Raw genomic sequence first — 21468 nt, forward strand, 5'->3', positions numbered from 1 at the left:
CTCTGCATGTCTGGCAGACATATCAGTGTGGATGACGGAAGGACTGCCTGTTCCATGATCTCGCCATCACGGTTGACAACTCCATTGTGTCCTCCTCCCAGAGCGCTAAGAACCTTGGTGTGATCCTGGACAACACCCTGTCGTTCTCAACCAACATCAAGGCGGTGGCCCGTTCCTGTAGGTTCATGCTCTACAACATCCGCAGAGTACGACCCTGCCTCACGCAGGAAGCGGCGCAGGTCCTAATCCAGGCACTTGTCATCTCCCGTCTGGATTACTGCAACTCGCTGTTGGCTGGGCTCCCTGCCTGTGCCATTAAACCCCTTCAACTCATCCAGAACGCCGCAGCCCGTCTGGTGTTCAACCTTCCCAAGTTCTCTCACGTCACCCCGCTCCTCCGTTCTCTCCACTGGCTTCCAGTTGAAGCTCGCATCCGCTCTGCGCCTGCGATTTGATTCGCTGTTTCCCTGAATACGGGTCACAGACCATGGTGCTTGCCTACGGAGCTGTGAGGGGAACGGCACCTCAGTACCTCCAGGCTCTGATCAGGCCCTACACCCAAACAAGGGCACTGCGTTCATCCACCTCTGGCCTGCTCGCCTCCCTACCACTGAGGAAGTACAGCTCCCGCTCAGCCCAGTCAAAACTGTTCGCTGCTCTGGCCCCCCAATGATGGAACAAACTCCCTCACGACGCCAGGACAGCGGAGTCAATCACCACCTTCCGGAGACACCTGAAACCCCACCTCTTTAAGGAATACCTTGGATAGGATAAGTATTCCCCCCCCTTTAAGATTTAGATGCACTATTGTAAAGTGACTGTTCCACTGGATGACATAAGGTGAATGCATTAATTTGTAAGTCGCTCTGGATAAGAGCGTCTGCTAAATGACTTAAATGTAAATGTAAATAATAACCAGATAGTAGCAGCAGTGTAAAAGAGGGGGTGGGGGGGACAAATGCAAATAGTCTGGGTAGACATTTGATTAGCTCTTCAGGAGTCTTATGGCTTGGGGGTAGAAGCTGTTAAAAACCTTTACGTCCTAGACATGACACTCAGGTACCGCTTGCCGTGTGGTAGCAGAGAGAACAGTCTATGACAAGGGTGGCTGGAGTCTTTGACAATTTTTAGGGCCTTCTGACACCACCTAGTATAGAGGTCCTGGATAGCAGGAAGCTTTGCTCCAGTGATGTACTGGGCCATACGCACTACACTTTTGCCATACCAGGCAGTGATGCAACCGGTCAAGGATGCTCTCGATGGTGCAGCTGTAGAACTTTTTGAGGATCTGAGGACACATGCCAAATATTTTCAGACTTTCTAGCAGTTTCAAACAAAACCTCAGTTTCAACCATCTTCTACCTGAGGCAGCACTGTCTTCTGACGTTACCCCATTAAAGTTGACATTTAATGGTTACGGTTAGAGTTACGTTCAGGGTTTAGGGCATGAACGTCCCAGGGATTCCAGATAGCACTAACAGTCATGATTCCCATGACTGTCGTAAAGTACCACCCTCTTTCAGCTGCAATGGCATTTGCTGCGACAGTACTTTCCGGCAGCGGTGAAACCGAGGAGAAAGCAACGATAGGCGTCGGAAGTAAAACAGAAATTGTTTCTGAAACCCTCGGATTTGCACAATTATCGCATAAGGGAAGTGAGCTTCGTTTATGAACCCTTTCATCTTGTAGATTAAACTTTATTTAGCGTTTTTTTAAACGTGTATCGCCCCCTTGATGAAGTGGGATGGCTGCAGTGCCGACTGGGCCTAGCAGCGCATTGCCAGCATCCCCGGCTGAAATTATTCTCTTCCCCGGGGATGGGAGTTTCGAACCTGGGCAAGGGGAGCAGTCTGGCTGCGGTCGGGAGGGCTCTGTAGCCTCTGGGGCAAGACAGGAGCAGCAGGTCAGCGAGGACAAACGGTCAAGTAAGAAAAAACAGAAAAACATGCTATCCCATGCTAACCCGGCTGCGCTACACCTCAAAACGCAAGCCCTGCAAGAACAGAAAATTAACGGCTTGGTCTGTCCTTCGGAAAATCGACCCAAAAATCTGAGAACGTCCACGGAGTACTGTGACAACAGCAGTTTTGGAGACGACCCGAGCGACAAAAACAATAGCGACCATTGCTGCCAACATGAGGACCACAGTCCGTGTTCGAAAGGCAGCCACCCTCACTTGAACAACAATAGCATGAACGGTATGCTGACTATCATAAGAACTGAGGCTATCCAAAGCCACCCTGTAACGGGAGACGGCCCCTGTGGTAACGTTAGGAAATGGGAATGCGACCCCACGGAAGCCCCTCGTCCACCGAGCCAGCAGTCCCCAGACTGCGAAGGCCCCGGTGAGCCCCGGGCTGGAGTAGAGAGTGAACCCGACGCCCCCAACCAGCCGCCGGTGTCAGAATTAGCGAGGCTGGATCTTAACTGTTCGCCTTGCCGAGGAGAGGAAGAGAGCCAGGGGATTCATTATGTCCGATACGAATCCGAGCTACAGATGCCAGGAATCATGAGGTTGATCACTAAGGACTTATCTGAGCCCTATTCCATTTATACCTATAGGTACTTCATCCACAACTGGCCGCAGCTCTGCTTTCTGGTGAGTATGACATAGTAATTGATTGGATTTATACAGCACTTTTGTAGCAACTGAGGTACTCAAAGCGCATTATGTAGTAAGGGGGAAACTCATCTCATCCACCACCAATGTGCAGCAACCACCTGGGTAATGCACTGTGACCCCTTTTGTGTGCGAACGCTCACCATACATCAGCTATCAGATGGAGAGGTGATAAATTGCAATTAGGAATGCGGCCAGGTTGGGAATTTAAACATGACACAGGGTTTAAGAGCCCTACTCTTAAGATAAGTGCCATGGGAATTCTTATTACCACAGAGAGTCACGACACCTGTTTAACGTCCCAACAGAAAGACCGCACCCTTTGCAGGGCAATGTCCCCTTCACTGCCCGGCGGGCATTGGGATCTCCTTAGACCAGAGGGAAGAGTGCCCCATGCTGGTCCTCCAACACCACTTCCAACAGCATCTTGTCTCCCATCCAGGGACCAACCCTGCTTAGCTTTAGAGGCAAGCCAGCAGTGGTATGCAGGGTGGTATGCTGCTGACATGACATTATTTATAGCCCTCAAACTCAACTCTGGACCGCTGCATTGTTTTCATTGTTCCCTTCTAATCAGGCACTGATTTAGCCCTGCGACACCAGGTGTGTGCAAATCATGATCAGGTTGAATAGAAAACCAGCAGGCTCCGGACCTCGTAGGGTAAGAGTTGAATTCACCTGATCTATAGTAAAACACCTTTATGACTTGACTTAGGTGTGATTGGGCAACATTAGCTAAATAAACAGACCAGTAGTGTCCCATAGCACAGTTCTGATGTAGGCCTATTGTTACTGCGTCTGCTTCTATTGTGTTATTATCCTGTCGGTCTGTAATATAAACCTACTCATTCGACATTCCTAAAGTTCCAGGTAAGTTGTAGGCTTCTCTTTAGTCCTTCTGTAGCTCAGTTGGTAGAGCATGGCGCTTGTAACGCCAGGGTAGTGGGTTCGATTCCCGGGACCACCCATGCGTAGAATGTATGCACACATGACTGTAAGTCGCTTTGGATAAAAGCGTCTGCTAAATGGCATATATTATTATATTATTTAGGTGGATCCAGACAAGTGTCATATAGGCTAACTGAGAAGAGTAGCCCTTCCACCCTCTTTCCTCCTTGTTGTTTTTATCTGTTATCTGTCAGTGAAACTTGAGTTTGTTTTTAGGTTGGACTAAAAGGGCCGGTGGGTTAGGCCTAGGGTTGGTTCGGGTGTGACTTCTAGTGTAAACGTGCACTATATTTAATCACCTCAAGGTGTGTCACACAGCTACAGTTGAACATGATGTGGCATGTATACACACACACACACACACACACACACACACACACACACACACACACACACACACACACACACACACACACACACATCCCATTTGACAGCCATGGGACTCCTTATAAATAGTGTTGGAGCCTCCGATGCTTTCTGACTGTGAAACACTGGTTTCATGTCTCTTTCAAGTCATTCACTTTTTCTCGTCTTGTTTAATGTGTTTTAATTTGGTGTTTTGAGGTGAACTCTTGGCTAATTCGAAAGCATTTTAGGTCGACAAATTCAGAAATGTGTTCTTGATCTGTCTCCCTCTCCATAGAGGAATTAGCCATTGTCATCGTTGTGACCATGCTCGTTTATATTCAGCATGATTTCTCAGTCTACTGCCGTCAGTGAACTCTAGGAAGGAGGAAGTGCCATGTGCCGTCTAATCAAACCTAGAGGTCAGAGTAGATGTGTTCTGGATGCTTATAGGCCAGAAGCATAGGTTTTGTTGGGTCAAAAGGAAGCTTTAAAAACTTTAGGTTAGACACAGCACAAACTTGTTTGTTAATTTCCAGGCCATGGTGGAGCAGGAGTGCGTGGGGGGCATTGTGTGCAAGCTGGACATGCACAAGAAGATGTTTCGTCGTGGCTACATCGCCATGCTGGCTGTGGACTCCAAATACCGGAGGAAAAGCATTGGTGAGAACAGGGGCACTCTTTGTCGTTTTCACATGATGACCTATCACATCATAACAGTCAACTTCGCAATAATATTTGTATTTATCTCAGTGCTTTACCAATTCAATTCTCTCTCTGCAAACTTCTACATGTGCATTCCCACTGAAGTAATTGTCTGTTTTTTCAGGTACTAACCTAGTGAAGAAGGCCATCTATGCCATGGTAGAGGGGGACTGTGATGAGGTAAGAAGATTGGTACAGGCTGTCTGACGGTGATGTGCCAAGGGCCCTGTTGTCCATCTGGGTCCTTCACTCAGTTAGTGGCCCTGACTGCATTGGTACTGATGGATTAAAGGCACAAACTTGGATTCAAACCACCACGAAGTGGTCACCTGTCACTTTTTTCGTGAACAGCTGAGGGATTGCGGAGTTTATCGAAGCTTATTAGGCATTTATAAGTTCTTCTTCAATAATCATTGACTATAGCTATGCATTCATTTTAAAGTCCAAAAATGTATTTAGAAATACTAGATTACCCATTTAACCTGATATTGTATATCCAGACCAGATGGGATGCAAGTATAGGGGGAAAAAATGCTCAACAGCTCTAGTGAATACAATGTATAGAATAAAAAAATAACTTGTGCATCTTATACAATTCTGACCAGCTCTATTTCCTTCTCTCCTCTCTCTCTCAGGTGGTTCTTGAGACTGAGATCACTAACAAGTCAGCTCTGAAGCTGTATGAGAACCTGGGTTTTGTCCGAGACAAGCGGCTCTTCAGATATTATCTGAATGGTGTGGACGCGCTGAGGCTCAAACTCTGGCTCCGCTAGAGAGAGGAGGATGACAGGTGCTGCCCTCTTACTGAACCAACTCCACAGTCTCAGTCACACACATGCACCCTTATGCACATGCACGCATATTCACATACATATGCATACACATAGGCAAACGCACACTACCCCCATCAGACATACACCCCTCCTTTTTTGATCCTCGACATCTTGGATAATGGCTCTTTGGTCAAGGCTGCACTGAAAGGACAGACAAATCCCACCAAATGTTTTTATGAAGAGACCCCTGCTGCCTTAGCTGTATGACCCTGTGAGAGGGGGGGAGGGATGTGTAATGTGGTCTGGTGACCTTTAGCCTCTAAACTTTGAACCCCCCAACGGAGCAGTGTGTGAGGCATGAGGTCAAGTCAGTACCCACAAAACCCCGGAGGGCAACTCATCACGTTGAGTCATCCACCAGAATGCAGGCAAGAAGAATTGGAGAAAAAAAAGAATAAACGGAGGGTGAAAATAAGGAAGTGGGGGGGCAGACTCAAGAAATATTTGTCATGGTTTTTTTTTGCGTTTCTTTTTTAATCTCATGAGTCAACAGGGGGTTGGAAAAGCTATAGTGTGTGTGTTTGTTTTGCCTAGTGGATTTGGAAAAGTGAGTGTTCAGGCTATTTCTTGTATGCACGTGTAAGGGATGTGGTTGGTGTGACTGGGTGTGAGTGTTTGTGAAGTTGTGTAGTGCTTGATGGGAATCCTGAGTTATGCGTGTTGGTGTGCGTTTCTCCCCCCCGTCTGTGTTTTTGCTGCCCCCTACGGTGTGAGATGATCACGCCGATTGCTTTGCTCGCTGTTCACTTTTCACCCCCAGACAAAGAGCTGGAGCCTGTAAAGATATGCATGCATTCATTTTAACAAAAGTGGCGGGATGAGTGTGTGTTAACACTGAGCGTTGCCCAGTTCCAAACAGAACCATAGTCCTAACTCCTAGGCACGTGTAGATCTGAAAGGACTGGACTGGTGTAAGCAGTATGGTGCCAATTCCTCCTGGCTTATCAGAGGGCAAGGTGGGGCTATAACCATTTTAATCATTCCTATTCAATCATTTTAGACATATATGAAGTGCTTAGTGGAGGAGGGGCTATTTAGAGATTGGGCCTTTTTGCAGATCAAAGCAAATTTTCACCAATTGCACTTCCAGCCACTGGAACACTGCTGAATAACCTTTAGAAGGAGATAATTCGGTTTTAATTCAAAATAGTTATTGAGAAAGGAGTCATTGTAGGTTTGGGAGGGGAAACTATTCCATTATTGCAGTTTGTTCATTCAGATTCCTCCTAACTTGTAGACTCGTTCCCAAGTACCACTCTGTCTTTCAATTTATCTTCGTCACAGTTGTCTGTCTGAATGAACCCCATCCAGAGCACTCGAGTCCTGTTTCAGCATGGCAAAGTGTCAGGCTGGAATAGTAATATTAAAAATGCTGGACCCCTGCTGGCTTCGCTGTGTGTTTTGAGTATGCTCATCTTTGGTTCACCTCTGGTAAAAGAGGGCAGAAGTATTGTTATCAGTTTTCCTATCAGCAATTTGCTTTCTGAGTTTGTTTAGATTCCTTACTATACGCTCTTACACTCGCTCACTTTCCGTTTGTGTCCGAGTCTTGTGTGCACTTCCCAGGGACCCTACTCTTATGCAGATCACTCCCCAGTAACATTTTAGATCTCCACTGTCCTCCTGGGAATGACTAACGCACCAGGTGTTTTCTATCCACTCGAATTATGGCGAAGAAAATATGCATTTGTGGCTGCTTTAAAAAATAGAAAAAAATACATCTATACATTTTTTCTTCCCAGAGTAAATGAACAACGGTCAGATGCACTTTGTTTGGCTATTGCTGCAGTGAGCAAGTGTGTGTGTGTGTGTGTGTGTGTGTGTGTGTGTGTGTGTGTGTGTGTGTGTGTGTGTGTGTGTGTGTGTGTGTGTGTGTGTGTGTGTGTGTGTGTGTGTGTGTGTGTGTGTGTGTGTGTGTGTGTGAAAGAGGTACGCGTGTTTTGACAGATTGGTATGGAATCGGATCTGTTCAGACTCCCACTTCGCCCATTCCCATTTAAGTCCTCTACAGTATAGTGAAGACATGGATCCCGGGAGCTATAGTACTGAGCAGCAGTAAGAACTGAAGAGCTGAATCATGTCCTACCAGAGACACTACTGTTCTGTACCGCTGAGCCGTGATTGCTGTCACAAAGGCCAAGAGGGAGCAGCTATCTAGTATCTACCCATGATGTGTTCTATGGTATACATTGACATACACAAGTCATTTTGGGCCAGGTTTACTCAGTGTTTCCATCTGCTATTTTACATCTGGTATAAAAACATGCCAACAGTTAGGAACAGTTACCTGAGGTCTTTGTTCGAAATAGGCCGGTCTGCTATTCAACTGGCTACGATTGCAGAATGGGAAGTAGGAGCAGATGTAAACTGACGGACTAACCACCCACACATCAGCTTGTGTGTGTAAAGTGTGTGTGTTAACAAATACGGATCAGATTTTTTTTTTTTTTCATTTTTCATTGCAGATTTATATACGAGTGTTGGTTCTTCTATTGATTTGACATTTGAGAGCAACTTTTTGTGAATTGTGTTTTTTGAGGGATTGATTGAGTGGGTTTTCTGTTTCTTTTTCTCTGCTCATTTATTTAGACCGATCCAGCGGTGTATATTGAACAGCGATGATGTTATTAGAGATCCAGAAGCACAGATGGGGAGGTTAAATGTTCCCGAGCCAAACTGCTTCAAACTGTTCCCATGGCACTCTGCTCCATTCACTGGGAAGACTTCCATTAGGCTCCCTGTGTAGAATCTAGACTCTTTCTGACATTGCTCTAATCCTGTTTTATTCTAGAGGTGTGAGGCTCTCTCCTGTCCTATTTTCAAATGAAATAGGTCTTTTTAATTTGGTCTGACCCTCGCTCCTCATTTTCATGGATCGGGTCTTTTATTTCCCCCTTACTTTTTTAACATTGTTAACCCCTGGCAGTGCCAGTAGGAATCGTGAGCATTCTAGCATTCCATGATAGACCAGACCGCTCCACTTTGACCATCAACACCAGAGGTCTGTTCAGGAGGGTGCCCTTTTTACAGAAAGCTCATATATAAATGTTTTGTCTAGAACCAATCTGATTCTCGGTCTTGTAGAATTGGGAATTGTGTCGGCTCTATTCACTACATTTCTAGCTGCAATGTTCTGAATGTTGCACCTCATTGAATGAACTCCAGTTGAAGGGCTTCCTCAGCAGTCTGTCATTGGTCATTTCTATAGTCCTTCATTTAATGTATATCTAAAGCTCTGGTCTGTTTCGAACAAAGGATTGGTCTAAAGAAGAAACATCCGCTTCCAGACTAGCTGATAACTTCCAATCCCTTATGGCTTCATATGAAATCAATAAATGGTTTTCACTCCAGAGAAATCAAGTTGATTTCACAAAGGCCCCTTAACCTGTCCTGGAGGACCAGCGTCCCACCGGTTGCCAAGCTACCCTTCATCCCAGTGCTCTCCCACTCCTCTCCCATCTCATTGGATGAGAGTTGTCATGTTTTTTTTATTGGATGTTCCACTGTTTATATCCGCAGCAACTGGCCTGTTGATAAGATGGGCCACGTAGGACTGGAGTTGAGCTGCTTCTCTTGCTAGAATTTCCCTTTAGGCACACCCATCTAGGATCAGCTTACCCTTTCCAAATCCTAACCTTCACCATTCGGGACGGGGGATGCAAACTGACCTTAGCTCAGTGGGTATATTCTAGGCACCCCCACACACTGTGCCCCTGCAGGACCAGCTAAAGGGGGGCAACGTTTGTTGTTTTGGGGTGACCAGCCCAGCCCCCTCCGATCTGTAAGATGTGCTAAGGGAAGTTTTTTTGCATTTGAGTTCTGTTCCGTCTTCCCCTGTCACCTTTTTTTTTTTCTGAAAGTGTCCGACGATATCTTTTTATTTAATGTGGAAAAAGAAAACAAATAAATTATTTGATTTTTTTAATGCTGTAAGGTGGATTGTCATGGTTGACTTTTGGTTCTCTGGTGGTTCTCTTTCTTCCGTAGCATGCAAACAGAACATTTGAAACGTTGTAAAACAATGCAATGTTTTATGTATCATTTCATGATGAGGCATTTTTGTCTTCCAACTGAATTTTCAGCGTTAGTGTTTAGCAATAGAAACAAAATAAGGAGCCCTTCCCAAACAGAGCTTTATTGGTAAATACTTCACATTTGATATCTATAGAAAGAAAGACAAATGTTGACGTAATTTTACAGAACCCATATGATACAGTATTATTGCATATTCACAGGCTTATCTCAAGCAACCTACCAGGAGACGGTCACACAAAATGACACATTTCACAGACTTGAAATGAGTGACTACGATAAATAACAATGCAAGATTACTTAAATACATTGAATTTGATTTTTGAAAACACCTTTATGATATTTAGTGCTTAAAGGCAGACAGTTTAGATCAACCACAGAACTAAATAAAGAGATGAATTTAGATCCCAGTGGCATCAACGCTGTAGGAGAAAGCGTAAGGGGGGCTTGATAGGCTCAGCATCCTCGAGTTTTGGCTTTCACCTGACTTTTTTTACCATCATGAATCTTGTTCTTGAGGCAGCTTTACAGAGTAGTCACTAGCTGGCACATACACAAAGTCCTAAAAATCAGTTTTTTTTTAACCTAACCTTAACCACACTGCTAACCCTAATGCCTAACCTTAAATCTAAAGCTACATTTGGTTTTCATACATTTTTACAATAGCCAATTTTGACTTTGAAGCTGGCCCATCTAGCGGAAATGGCTCCGTTCCACCTCAAGGGCAAGATTCATGACAACCGTCAACCTGCTCTCCTTTCAGGTACCAGTGCAAATGAAGAACATTCTATTGCTACACTGTTTGGAGAAACAGTACAGTACAGGACCGAAGCTGAGTGAAAAAGACAAGTGGTCTCCCTCTAAAAATCTGTCAGCGTGTCTGTAATGACTCCAAATGACTTGGGCTTTCTGGAGAGTAATGGACTATTACATGGGAAATGATATAGAGATGATTAATTAAGTATTAGCCTTGTATATATGGTTATGAAAATGGTTGCTTGCCATGCACAGGAGGAAAAATCTAACATTGTCAGGAGGAGCAACAATAGGAAAAATATCAGGATACTGTACACACACACACAGTAGATACACAGAGCTGGTTCCTGCTGCATGCTTTCAAAGTAGCATGATGACATGCCTTTGGCCTTCAACAATTGACAAGGTTGAATCCAAGAACCGCTGTCAGTATTTTCAATACATATTTACTTAACGCAACTGATGCCGAGAGCTTATGCTTTTTCTTCTTCCAGTGTCTATGATGTGCTATGAACAATATAGTATGTGGCAATATTACTCCAGTAAGTGGATCTCTATAGTCTGAAGTGGCATCCTTCCTGAAATGGCTTCCTAAGATGTAGGAAAGGAGAGGAAGCCACTTTAGACTATTGAAATGTAACCCTGCTAAGCTTTATAAACTGAGAGCCTATTGTATGTGATGTAGGTGTCCCCTCTAGTGTTTTAATTAGAGCCAGTCATTAAAATAAAAAAAGTGGCATCAACACACTGACATCCCTTCATGCAGTGTGTGTTTGAAAGGATCTCAAACTGGTTTGTGATCAACATATTGTGGATCATACAAGAATGTCAATAGCCTGGAGTCTCTTAAAATGTTCTATAATTTTCCCTCTGTGCACCTGTAACTACGTAGGTGTGCAAACATTCTACCATATTTTACATTTCAAAAACCCACCCGTCTGTCAGTAGTACGCCAACTTCTCCCATTGTCTCATAGCCAGGCGGCCCATAGTGATTGGCGATGTGGTAGTCATGGAGATGTGATGCACAGGGTTGTGGGAGGGATCAGAACTCGTCCTCGGAGCTGTCAGCCAATAGCATGGCTTGGTCCTGCCCGTTGCTGCTTGGCTCCCTGGGTTGCTGGAGATGAAACGGACAGATGGCAAAACCCAAAAGTCAGGACATTCATTGCATGGAGGTAAAGGTTGTATACAGCTCAATAAGTCCATAGTCTCTTCCTCTCCATCTCCTTTCCTCATCTGCACTGATGTGAAATAAACTCCAATCAGTGCAGATGAAGGTGAGGAGATGAGGTAAGGAAGCCACTTTAGACTGTTAATGCCAATTTCTGCCGTAAGCTGATTTGTGGATCCTTATTTAATAGTATAGCGCTAGTGTATTCTTATTAACCTCGGTGTGTCTGACCTTCCTCCTGCGCTGGTGTTTGAAGCTGTTCCTCTTACGATGGATCATCCTGATGCTGTAGAGGGCCCCAACGATAAGCAGGGCCCCTGCGATGCCAATGCCCACCGGGGCCAACATCCCAGACACATACCCTGCCTGGAGGGAGAGGGAACATGGTTGGGGCATGGGTGAAAGAGGGGCCACACACACAGGAGAGACAGACTAGACAAAGAGTAGTGTCCTAGAGACAAACTCTTTCAGTAGATGTTTTACATGTTTTTTTGACTAAACTAAATAGCCAAATGGCCTGAAGGACCACAATTTCTAGCCTTTATTTTATAGTGGAGGACAGTATGGTTCCATCAGGGGAATTTAGCTGAATGCGGTGCAACTCCATTAAGAGTCAAGGTTGCTACATCCATGTCAGAGGAACATAGCAGGGGTGAAATGTACTGTACTGTAGGGGCAACTCCATACGATATGATATGTGGCTCTGTTCATGCCAGAGGAATTGAGCAGGAATTAATGAGCACATGATTATTGCGTTTTGGTTTTCGTGTGTTGCACTTGCATTCAGAGGCATCTATGAATCACATGAGGAGGCATAGTATTGATGTCAAATAGAAGAACCAAGGACACGGATGGTTCCTGATGTGAAATTCTCTCTGGTGTTTACAGAACAACTAGTGCTCTGAGATTAGGATATCGGGATTCAAGGAAGTTGTGAGATTAGGATATCAGAACCTGTTTAGACAAAGCACTTGTAACAGTTGAGCAAAGGATTGCAATATATGGGAAAATGAATGGCTTCATTATTGCTGTTATGAGTGAATGATGCATGAAATGCTAAGGCATAAATGTATGAAGCAGACTATTCTTATTTTCAGTGTACAGTATGTACTATAGTTCTGTGCTGTACTTGTCTATAAATGTTATGTATTATGTTGTTTTGTGTGGACCCCAGGAAGAGTAGCTGCTCCTTTAGCATTAGCTAATAGTGATCCTAATTTTAAAAATACCATTAGGGGGCAGTCTTACCTTTTCTCTGATCAGTTCCACCCATCTACGCACTGAAAAAGGAGAGTGGCTTTGAAGCACATTGAATCCACACAAGGGATTTTTACCCACCATTTCAATTATACTTACACAATGGATTTGTACCCACTATTTCAATTACACTTCTTTCCTAATTGAAAATATTTACCTCATATTTGATCGACCACAAAGAGCCAAAGTCAGTTTTACATGTGTATGAATGCATGTGTGTGATTTTTGAGTATCCTCTCACTCAGGCCCTGGTTGCGCTGAACCCAGACAGGGGGTGGGGGGATGAGGCTGTAGGGAGGTCGGGTGGGGGCTGGGATGGGGGTCTCATTCAGGTCCTCTTCACTGTCCTCTTCCTCTGACTCCTCTGTGTTCTCATCCTCCTTCTCATCCTCCTCTGGCTCCTCTACAGGAAGGAAGGAAAACAACCATTGCAACTTCCTGTAAATTTGAACTTTCATCCTTACACTGTGAAAACAATGTGTACATTTGTATATTATGTGTGTGTATTATTGTGACTCCTACCTTCAGACTCCAGTTCCTCCAGACCTGATTTGGCTGCAGGCAGTTTGGTTGTCTTGGTGACCATTGTCATGGTAATCTGCTGGGAGGTGGTGCTTATAGGATTGGTTTCGGATGTTGGCGGGGTTTCCTCTAGGTTCTGTATGGTCTCACCGCCATCTAAATATAACCATCACAGTGGGATTATTATAGTAGATATAGTGAAGTCTAACATCAACACCTATCCTTTTTGTAAAAATAAAACATGTAAAAGAAGAGACGTGATCATGTTTCAATGTAATGAAATTGTGAAATTATTTTTATATTCAAATACAGTCTATTTTTGGGCTTAATTGTGGTCAATTTGCTGTGTCAAATTATTATTCTTTTCTGGCCATTCACTCTAATAAAAATCGTCCCGCGGCTGAATCTAGTGGCCTACCCCTGCTTTAGACACTATTCTAGAAACTTCTAGATCTGAACAGATCGGGTGACTGTAAGCAATTTGGTGAAAATATGAAGCGGACGAATGGAAGTGTGTGGAAGAATGAAGTCTCACCTGTGTCAGACTGGTGTACTAGCTGTTCTGCCTCTGAAGGCGGCGGGTCTATGGGTGAACCAGAGGGGCTGATGGGCTCGGAGATCTCGGCCCCGGATGTCTGCCATGGCGACGTCCAATCTGGTAGCACTGGGGACGGAACACGGGACGGCCCTGTGTCATCTGTATCCGCAGTGACCGTCTGGTCGAGATCCGCCTCTGACAGCAGCATCCCCGTGGTAACCATGGCGACAGACGGCCGTGAGTTGTCAGGCGAGAGAGTGGCCGCTGCTACCCCCGCCCCTTCGGGTGTGACATCAAAGGGCTCGAAGATGAGAGGGAGGTCCTCCGAGGACATCGTGCCCTCTGTGGCCGCGTCCTGCAAGGGAGGGGCACTGGCATCCATGGCTGTTAGTAAAATACACATACACCAAAAGATGTTGGGTCAGGACTCACTGATTGTCCATAGGCAATTATTACTGGTTTAGTGACTGCAAGAGATCAGCTTGTGGCTAGAAACATTGTGGAATGTGTCCTGGTGATAGTAGATCAGTTTCAGGCCCACAACACTGATTCCAGTTCTCAGCTACATTCTAACTGCTCTGACAAATAAAATACAAAATGCATAAATCACATATCATATCCATGGATGGAATCCACCATATGGTGTTCAAGTATCCATGATCAGTGCAGCTTTCTGGGACAGGTTATTCTTACACAGTAACTTTTGATTTACTCACCTACTTTCTATGGAGCTGATGAAGGTTCAATCTAAATGTTTCTTTCTGCATCTCTTTCCGGCATGCACAGTGCATTCGGATTGTATTCAGACCCCATGACTTTTTCCACATTCTGTTACGTTAGCCTTGTTCTAAAATTGATTTTCTTTTCATTAAAAAAATAATCACACACACAATACCCCATAATGACAAAGCAAAAGCTGCTTAAACATAAAACTGACATCACATTTACATAAGTATTCAGATCCTATACTCAGTACTTTGTTGAGGTACCTTTGGCAGGGATGACAGCCTCGAGTCTTCTTGGGTGTGACGCTACAAGCTTGGCACACCTGTATTTGGTTTCCAGATCCTCTCATGCTCTGTCAGGTTGGATGGGGAGCGTCGCTGCACAGCTATTTTCAGGTCTCTAGAGATGTTAGATCGTGTTCAAGTCCGAGCTCTGGCTGGGCCACTCAAGACTTGTCCCGAAGCCACTCCTGCGTTGTCTTGGCTGTTTGCTTAGGGTCGTTGTCCTGTTGGAAGGTGAACCTTCGTCCAAGTCTGAGGTCCTGAGCGCTCTGGAGCAGGTTTTCACCAAGGATCTCTTTGTACTTTGCCCTGTTCATCGTTCCCTCGATCTGGACTAGTCTCCCAGTCCCTGCCGCTGAAAAACATCCCCATATAATGATTCTGCCACCACAATGCTTCACCATAAGGATGGTGCCAGGTTTCCTCCAGACGTAATGCTTAGCATTCAGGCCAAAGAGTTCAATCTTGGTTTCATCAGACCAGAGAATCTTGTTTCTCATGGTCTGAGAGTCCTTTAGGTGCCTTTTGGCAAACTCCACACGTGCTGTCATGTGCCTTAACTAAGGAGTGTCTTCCGTCTGGCCTCATCTACTTTAAAGGCCTGATTGATGGCGTGCTGCAGAGATGGTTGTCCTTCTGGAACTTCTCCCATCTCCATAGAGGAATTCTGGAGCTCTGTCAGAGTGACCATCGGGTTCTTGGTTACCTCCCTGACCAAGGCCCTTCTCCTTGGCTGGGCAGCCAGCTCTGGGAAGAGTCTTGGTGGTTCTAAACTTCTTCCATTTTAGAGTGATGGATGCCATTGTGTTCTTGGGGACCTTCAATACTGCAGAAATGTTTTTGTACTCTTTCCCAGATCTGTGCCTTGACACAATCCTGTCTCGGAGCCTTATGGACAATTCCTTCGACCTCATGTCTTGGTTTTTGCTCTGACATGCACTGTCAACTGTGGGACCTTATATAGACAGGTGTGTGCCTTTCCAAATCATGTCTAATCAATTGAATTGACCACAGGTGGACTCCAATCAAGTTGTAGAAACATCTCAAGGATGATCAATGGAAATTGGATGCACCTGAGCTCAATTTCGAGTCTCATAGCAAAGGGTCTGAATACTTATGAAAATAAGATACATTTGCAAACATTTGTTAAAACCTGTTTTCGCTTTGTCATTGTGGGGTATTGTATATAGATTTTTTTATTTGATCCATTCTAGAATAAGGCTATAACGTAACAAAATGTGGAAAAGGGGAGGGGTCTGAAATATTTCCAAATGCACTGTACATATTGGCTCAGGCAGACTCCTCTAATCCACTAGTCTACTGCATCACACAGTAATAACCTGCCTGGCTGACCCTGCCTAGGTATTTACTGTTCCGCTCAGAGAGAAGGAGGGATGGAAGGGATAGAGCAAGAGGGTGAGAGAGGAGCACAAAGAGGGAAGGAATTTATATGGATGTTGTGTGAGGAAGAGAGAGAGAGATGGAGGCTGAGTGAATCCCCCAGAGACTTGTATTACAGTCCCTGTCACTGCTGTCTGCTGACAGTCATGTGGGTTTATTTCCACAGTCAGAAATAGAAAATAATTAGACTGCTTCCCTGGGTCCCTGCCTGCTATGGTTCAAAGTGAAGCGTGGAAAACCAAGGGGACGCCTCTCCCGTGTCAATATGATCATCAAAGGAGATCTCTGCTGCTAGACGTGTCACTTTCATTTCCCCTTCTCTTTTGAATGAAACCTCATGAAACCTGGCGAAACGCAAAGAGGCAGAAAAATAAGGTTCTCTGCCACTGAACCCATGTAATGGATTTCTATGGTGTGACACAATAACAGCCCGAGCAGCACCTTATTACCTTGTTGTGAGGCAGAGCAAGTCTGTTTGTGTGGGAATGTGCAAAAACTCAACAGAGAATATCAAGTGCAACTGTAGAGTAGATTAACTCCAGGTGGCCCCCAGTGGCTCTTTAAAATATCCAGTATGTACTAATTGGAACATAGCATACTGCATACTCACCCTCATTTCGCTGCAGTGGTTCAGTCCAGAGGCTGTCAGGGTCATCCTGTCTGGAAGATCCTGTCAGGGCCGGTCCAAGGTCGGCCAGGGAGGGGTTTGAGAGAGCAGGCGCTGTCTCTCCATCTTGGTGCCACAGAGTGGCAGGGCCAGTGGCCTCTAGACCACTAGGGGGCAGCAATGAAGCTTCTCCTCTGGATCCCCATACTGACGGAGGGATGGATGTCAAAGGTGAGTGTTTAAGGATGCTTTGGGAAGATAAGGAGCTTGGTCTGGTCGTCTCTGTCTCCTGGCCCAGAAGAGGAGCTCCGACGTCGGTCAAGCTCTGTCTGACTTCCCCCTCCTCTCCTCCATGGAGGTCTGGTCTCTCTTCTAGGATGATGTCTCTCCTCTCCCCAGCTGGGCGCGTCCCTGACTGGCTGTCTGGCTCTGGGGCTCTGGCTGATGCGGAGGCATTATGTAAAGCAGCTCTAGATGTATTCACAGCCTCTGTCATCCCGTGCTTCTCTCCTATGGAAGCTAACATTGCCCCAGTGGTGGTAATAGGTACATTCTCCATGGTTTTCTCTTCGGGCCCTACTCTCATCGCTTTGTCTGTGTAGAGTTCTGGAGCTTCTTCAGGCTGTCTGTGAGTCTCCTTCCCCTCAAACAAGCTCTCAGAGGCAGCCCCCGTCTTAGCCTCCCTCCCCTGGCTCTCAGCCCCAGCCACTCCTCGTCCATGACTGTCCCTGTTTCCTACCTGCGTCACTGGCTCTATCCCCCCTAGTTCGCTTCCGTCCACATCTGGGCCAGTGCCTCCCCCTGCTCCTACATTCTCTGATAGGTCAGTCCAGCTGCCAGTCCTGTGTTCTGCCATCCCATAGGACAGTCTGCCAGGATCAGAGGGTCCAGATTGAACACTTGTTGATATGACACTGACGGGTGTTGCTGGTGTTAAACAGGGCTCTCCCTCCATTGGCTCTCCAGCTTGTCCATCACAGCCACTGTCCTGTGTGGAGGGTGCGTAGTCGTGGAGGGGCGGGACTGGGGTGCTGTAGACACAGAGACAAACCCCTGCCAGAAGGAGGTGATGGAGGGTCACAGAGAAGAGCATCTCTCCCATCTCTCACCACAAAGTAAACATGGAGAAGGAGAGCGGGGTCGCAGTGGCTAGAAGGGAGGGGTCATGCGGCAGGGGCAGGTCACACCCAAATGGTATGGAGATTCAGCTTAGGAAAGAGAAGGGGTGAAAAACAAAGGGATATATTCAGCTCCTGAAAAATGCAATGACTTAGAACTGCTGTGAATATGTGGCACAGTGGCGCAGCGCTATAAGGCACTGCATCTCACTGCTAGAGGCGTCACTACAGACCCTGGTTCGATTTCAGGCTGTTTCACAACCGGCCGTGATTGGGAGTCCCATAGGGTGGCACACAATTGGCTCAGCATCGTCCGGGTTTGGCCGGGGTAGGCCGTCATTGTAAATAATCATTTGTTCTTAACTTACTTGCCTAGTTAAATAAAGGTTCAATTAAACTGGAGCATGTAGATATTGAAGCCAGATAAGGTGTTTGAATTACGACTGTGAGGCACACTGCACTTATAGGAATAGAGAATTTGTTTGAGAATTTCACCACTCATTTATTGCTGAAGCCTAACCTAAAGGTAATTGAGGCTGAGAATTATATGAGCTTTTCTGTCAGCCTTTCCTTTGATGCTGCAGACTGGCAGTTTCTTAAACAGCTTTGTGGAACATTTGGACTATCTCTCTACCCCTTGCTGTTTTCTATCCCTCTCTCTGGCTATTGTGCTTCTAGTCCATTCCATTCCACACACACACACACACACACACACACACACACACACACACACACACACACACACACACACACACACACACACACACACACACACACACACACACACACACACACACACACACACACACACACACACACACACACACACACACACACACACACACACACACACACACACACACACACACACATTCAGTACAGCCTGACACAGCAAACCCTTGCACTTTTAAAATGACTATTAATAGCAGGTTTTCTCTCCAGAACGACTCAGTCTTGTTCAGTTGGACTCTGTTCGAATACAGCAGGTTAATATGTTTAGATAGATAGGCCTAACCCTCACATAACAGTTTCAGTGAGTGCATTTTCATATCAAATGTACCATACAAATAGATACTGTTTGTTTATCGCTCTGGCGCTCTTTTCACAAGTATGTGGTGAATGTTCAATACTCTTAGGTTCAAAACTCCAAAGTAGTAACACTCATAACTGTTTACTGTGCATTAATTTTGTTAGGAGACATCATTCACCACATAACCATTGATTCAAAATATGTTTACTTTGAAATACCATGATCACCAACACACAGCATAATGATATCTTCAGTTGCTTTAACAACCAGTTAATGAAATAGTAGAAAATGCAAGATATATTTTTCAAATGTAATATGCTACAGTACTGTACAGTTAGATTAACCCCGACCTGGGCTCGAACCAGGGACCCTCTGCACACATCTACAACAGCCATTTCGCTAGCCATTTTACATCGGTTACACTGACATAGATCTGGATGGATGTCATTGCATGCCTCATCCATGACCTGAATTAGGGTGGTAAAACTCATGGGGATGGCAATCATTCATCTTCCAGCTGTATTGTAATCATGCATTGCATTTTACCGTATTGTATTGCACTTACAGTGTCTTCAGAAAGAAAATCCCAGCAGCGTTGCAGTTCTTGACACAAACAGGTGCGCCTGGCACCTACTACCATACCCCGTTCAAAGGCACTTAAGTCTTGCCCATTCACCCTCTGAATGGCACACACACACAATCCATGTCTCTATTGTCTCACGGCTTACATTTTTTTTTTGAACCCGTCTCCTCTCCTTCCTTACACTGATTGAAGTGGATTTAACAAGTGACATAATAATAACGGTACATAGCTCTCACCTGGATTCACCTGGTCAGTCTAAGTACTGGAATTGCAGGTGTTCCTAATGTACATTTTCATTATGAAGTTCTCAAAATCTGTTGTAGACAAACCAGTTCAAAATATATAGGTTTAGCAAGTGGTTAAGTGATCATCAATGTAGTAACATGTATTTTAACAAATGAGAAGACAGTCATATGAAAAGTAATGTGAGTATTGCATTTTGAAAAGCAATTGCTTTATATGGCCATGTGTTACAATGTTTACAATACAATACAATGTGTATTTCTAGATGGAAACCCGATCAAAATGTGCTTGGAGGTTTAAACAACTATCTTTTTGGTTACATGTTTTGAGTGTGCAAAGGGTGTTTACTTTAAAAAAATATAAAATACATTTTGGTTACTAGTCTTCACTATTATTCTACGTTGCAGAAAATAGTAAAAAATAAAGAAAAACCCTTGAATGAGTAGGGGTGTCCATACTTTTGACTGGTACCATACTTGGGAAAATTGCACCAAAGCCTTTGGGGGGGGGGGGGACTGTAATACCATTACAATAACAGAAAGAACACGTTCAAATGTGAAGTAATGAAGAGAAGAGGACACCGCACTAAAACGTTTAAATGGTACCATACTTTGATGATCTACAAGGAACATTTTTCTAGATTGTAGTTCCCATTGGGTTGCCTGGGAAACACCCTGCTTACCTCAGCCTCCCTGTATTGCTGCGTGTGTCAGACAGGTATCCCACAGACATCAACATCAAATCCTGACACACACACACACACACACACACACACACACACACACACACACACACACACACACACACACACACACACACACACACACACACACACACACACACACAAACACAGACACACACCTAACTCTTACCAAACACCACCGACCCTCTGCTGTGTTGCGCACAAAGCTGTCCATCGCTTATCAATGGTAATTAATGCAATCAACAAGAGTCAAGAGAGCAGCCTGCTGCTTGACACCCAGAATACATGTTTTGAGCCAATTATGAGGATTTTAATAGACCTCCGGTAAACAAACATCATCATCCTGATCCACGCCACTGCGGCGCAGGCAAAATCAGCTTTAGCGTACACATCCCATGCCGAGATTTTAGTAGTCTTCTCGTGCATTCAAATCCGCGTATTCATATGTACGTTTGAGACTATGCAACATAGGCTACAGTAGCGAGAGTGCTTCTCATCCTATCAACTGTTCTAGCAATAATGCAGATCATTTTTATATTTCAAATAGATCAATAAATACAAATATGTTAGGTAAGATGAAAAGTCTAAGGACAGGTTAGGATGCACGTAGTATAATAATGCATGGTCCTTACCTGCCAGAGTCAAAGAAGGAAATGATGTTTACCTCATTGCAAAGGGCGGTATGCCCCCTACCCAGGCTTTCCTTTAAACAAAGGGTTGTATATTACAACAGCTTCAATATCATATCAATAAACTGCCAATATCGATCCGGAAGCAAGCTGGAGGAATAGCCTAGTCTTTACTATTGTACTGATCAGCATCAACCAATGTATGCTTCGGAGTGCGTGTGCGTGTGCGTGTGCGTGTGCATGCGCGCGACTGTGGTGCTGAACTGGCAGTGTCTCAATCATGATCTGTGATTGAGTGCGTGGAGTGATATGATTTATGAAGAACGTTCAGTACTATTTCACGTTTAGTGCGTTGAATAACAGGTAATTGTTTTAGTGGTGGATTTTTTTTCTCTCCAAATTCTATTTGTAGAAACTC

General features: G+C 44.9%; 2 protein-coding genes across 7 annotated transcripts; one reads left to right on the plus strand and one right to left on the minus strand.

The window, feature by feature from the left end:
• The first annotated feature begins 1552 nt into the window (after nucleotides 1-1552).
• LOC123990979 (N-alpha-acetyltransferase 30-like) lies at nucleotides 1553-9381 on the plus strand. Of its 2 annotated transcripts, XM_046292051.1 has the most exons (5): nucleotides 1553-2599; nucleotides 4453-4576; nucleotides 4743-4798; nucleotides 5254-5408; nucleotides 8041-9381. In XM_046292051.1, exons 1-4 carry the CDS (start codon nucleotides 1745-1747, stop codon nucleotides 5389-5391), a joined length of 1173 nt encoding a protein of 390 aa, XP_046148007.1. In that variant the 5' UTR covers nucleotides 1553-1744; the 3' UTR covers nucleotides 5392-5408; nucleotides 8041-9381. The 2 variants fall into 2 exon arrangements, with proteins under 2 accessions (XP_046148007.1, XP_046148006.1); XM_046292050.1 differs by having other exon boundaries at nucleotides 5254-9381.
• Nucleotides 9382-9565: 184 nt separating this feature from the next.
• Nucleotides 9566-21303, minus strand: LOC123990978 (armadillo-like helical domain-containing protein 4). Of its 5 annotated transcripts, none has more exons than XM_046292046.1 (8): nucleotides 21086-21303; nucleotides 16748-17952; nucleotides 13727-14113; nucleotides 13192-13347; nucleotides 12911-13072; nucleotides 12661-12692; nucleotides 11629-11778; nucleotides 9566-11358 (listed from the first exon to the last, which is right to left on the minus strand). In XM_046292046.1, the coding sequence occupies exons 2-8, from the start codon at nucleotides 17844-17846 to the stop codon at nucleotides 11284-11286; spliced, it is 2061 nt and encodes a 686-aa protein (XP_046148002.1). In that variant the 5' UTR covers nucleotides 17847-17952; nucleotides 21086-21303; the 3' UTR covers nucleotides 9566-11283. The 5 variants fall into 5 exon arrangements, with proteins under 5 accessions (XP_046148002.1, XP_046148003.1, XP_046148001.1 ...); XM_046292047.1 differs by having other exon boundaries at nucleotides 11644-11778; nucleotides 21054-21303; XM_046292045.1 differs by having other exon boundaries at nucleotides 21054-21303.
• Between the last annotated feature and the right edge of the window lie 165 nt (nucleotides 21304-21468).

This window comes from Oncorhynchus gorbuscha, linkage group LG12, assembly GCF_021184085.1.
Source record: "Oncorhynchus gorbuscha isolate QuinsamMale2020 ecotype Even-year linkage group LG12, OgorEven_v1.0, whole genome shotgun sequence".
NCBI lineage: Eukaryota > Metazoa > Chordata > Actinopteri > Salmoniformes > Salmonidae > Oncorhynchus > Oncorhynchus gorbuscha.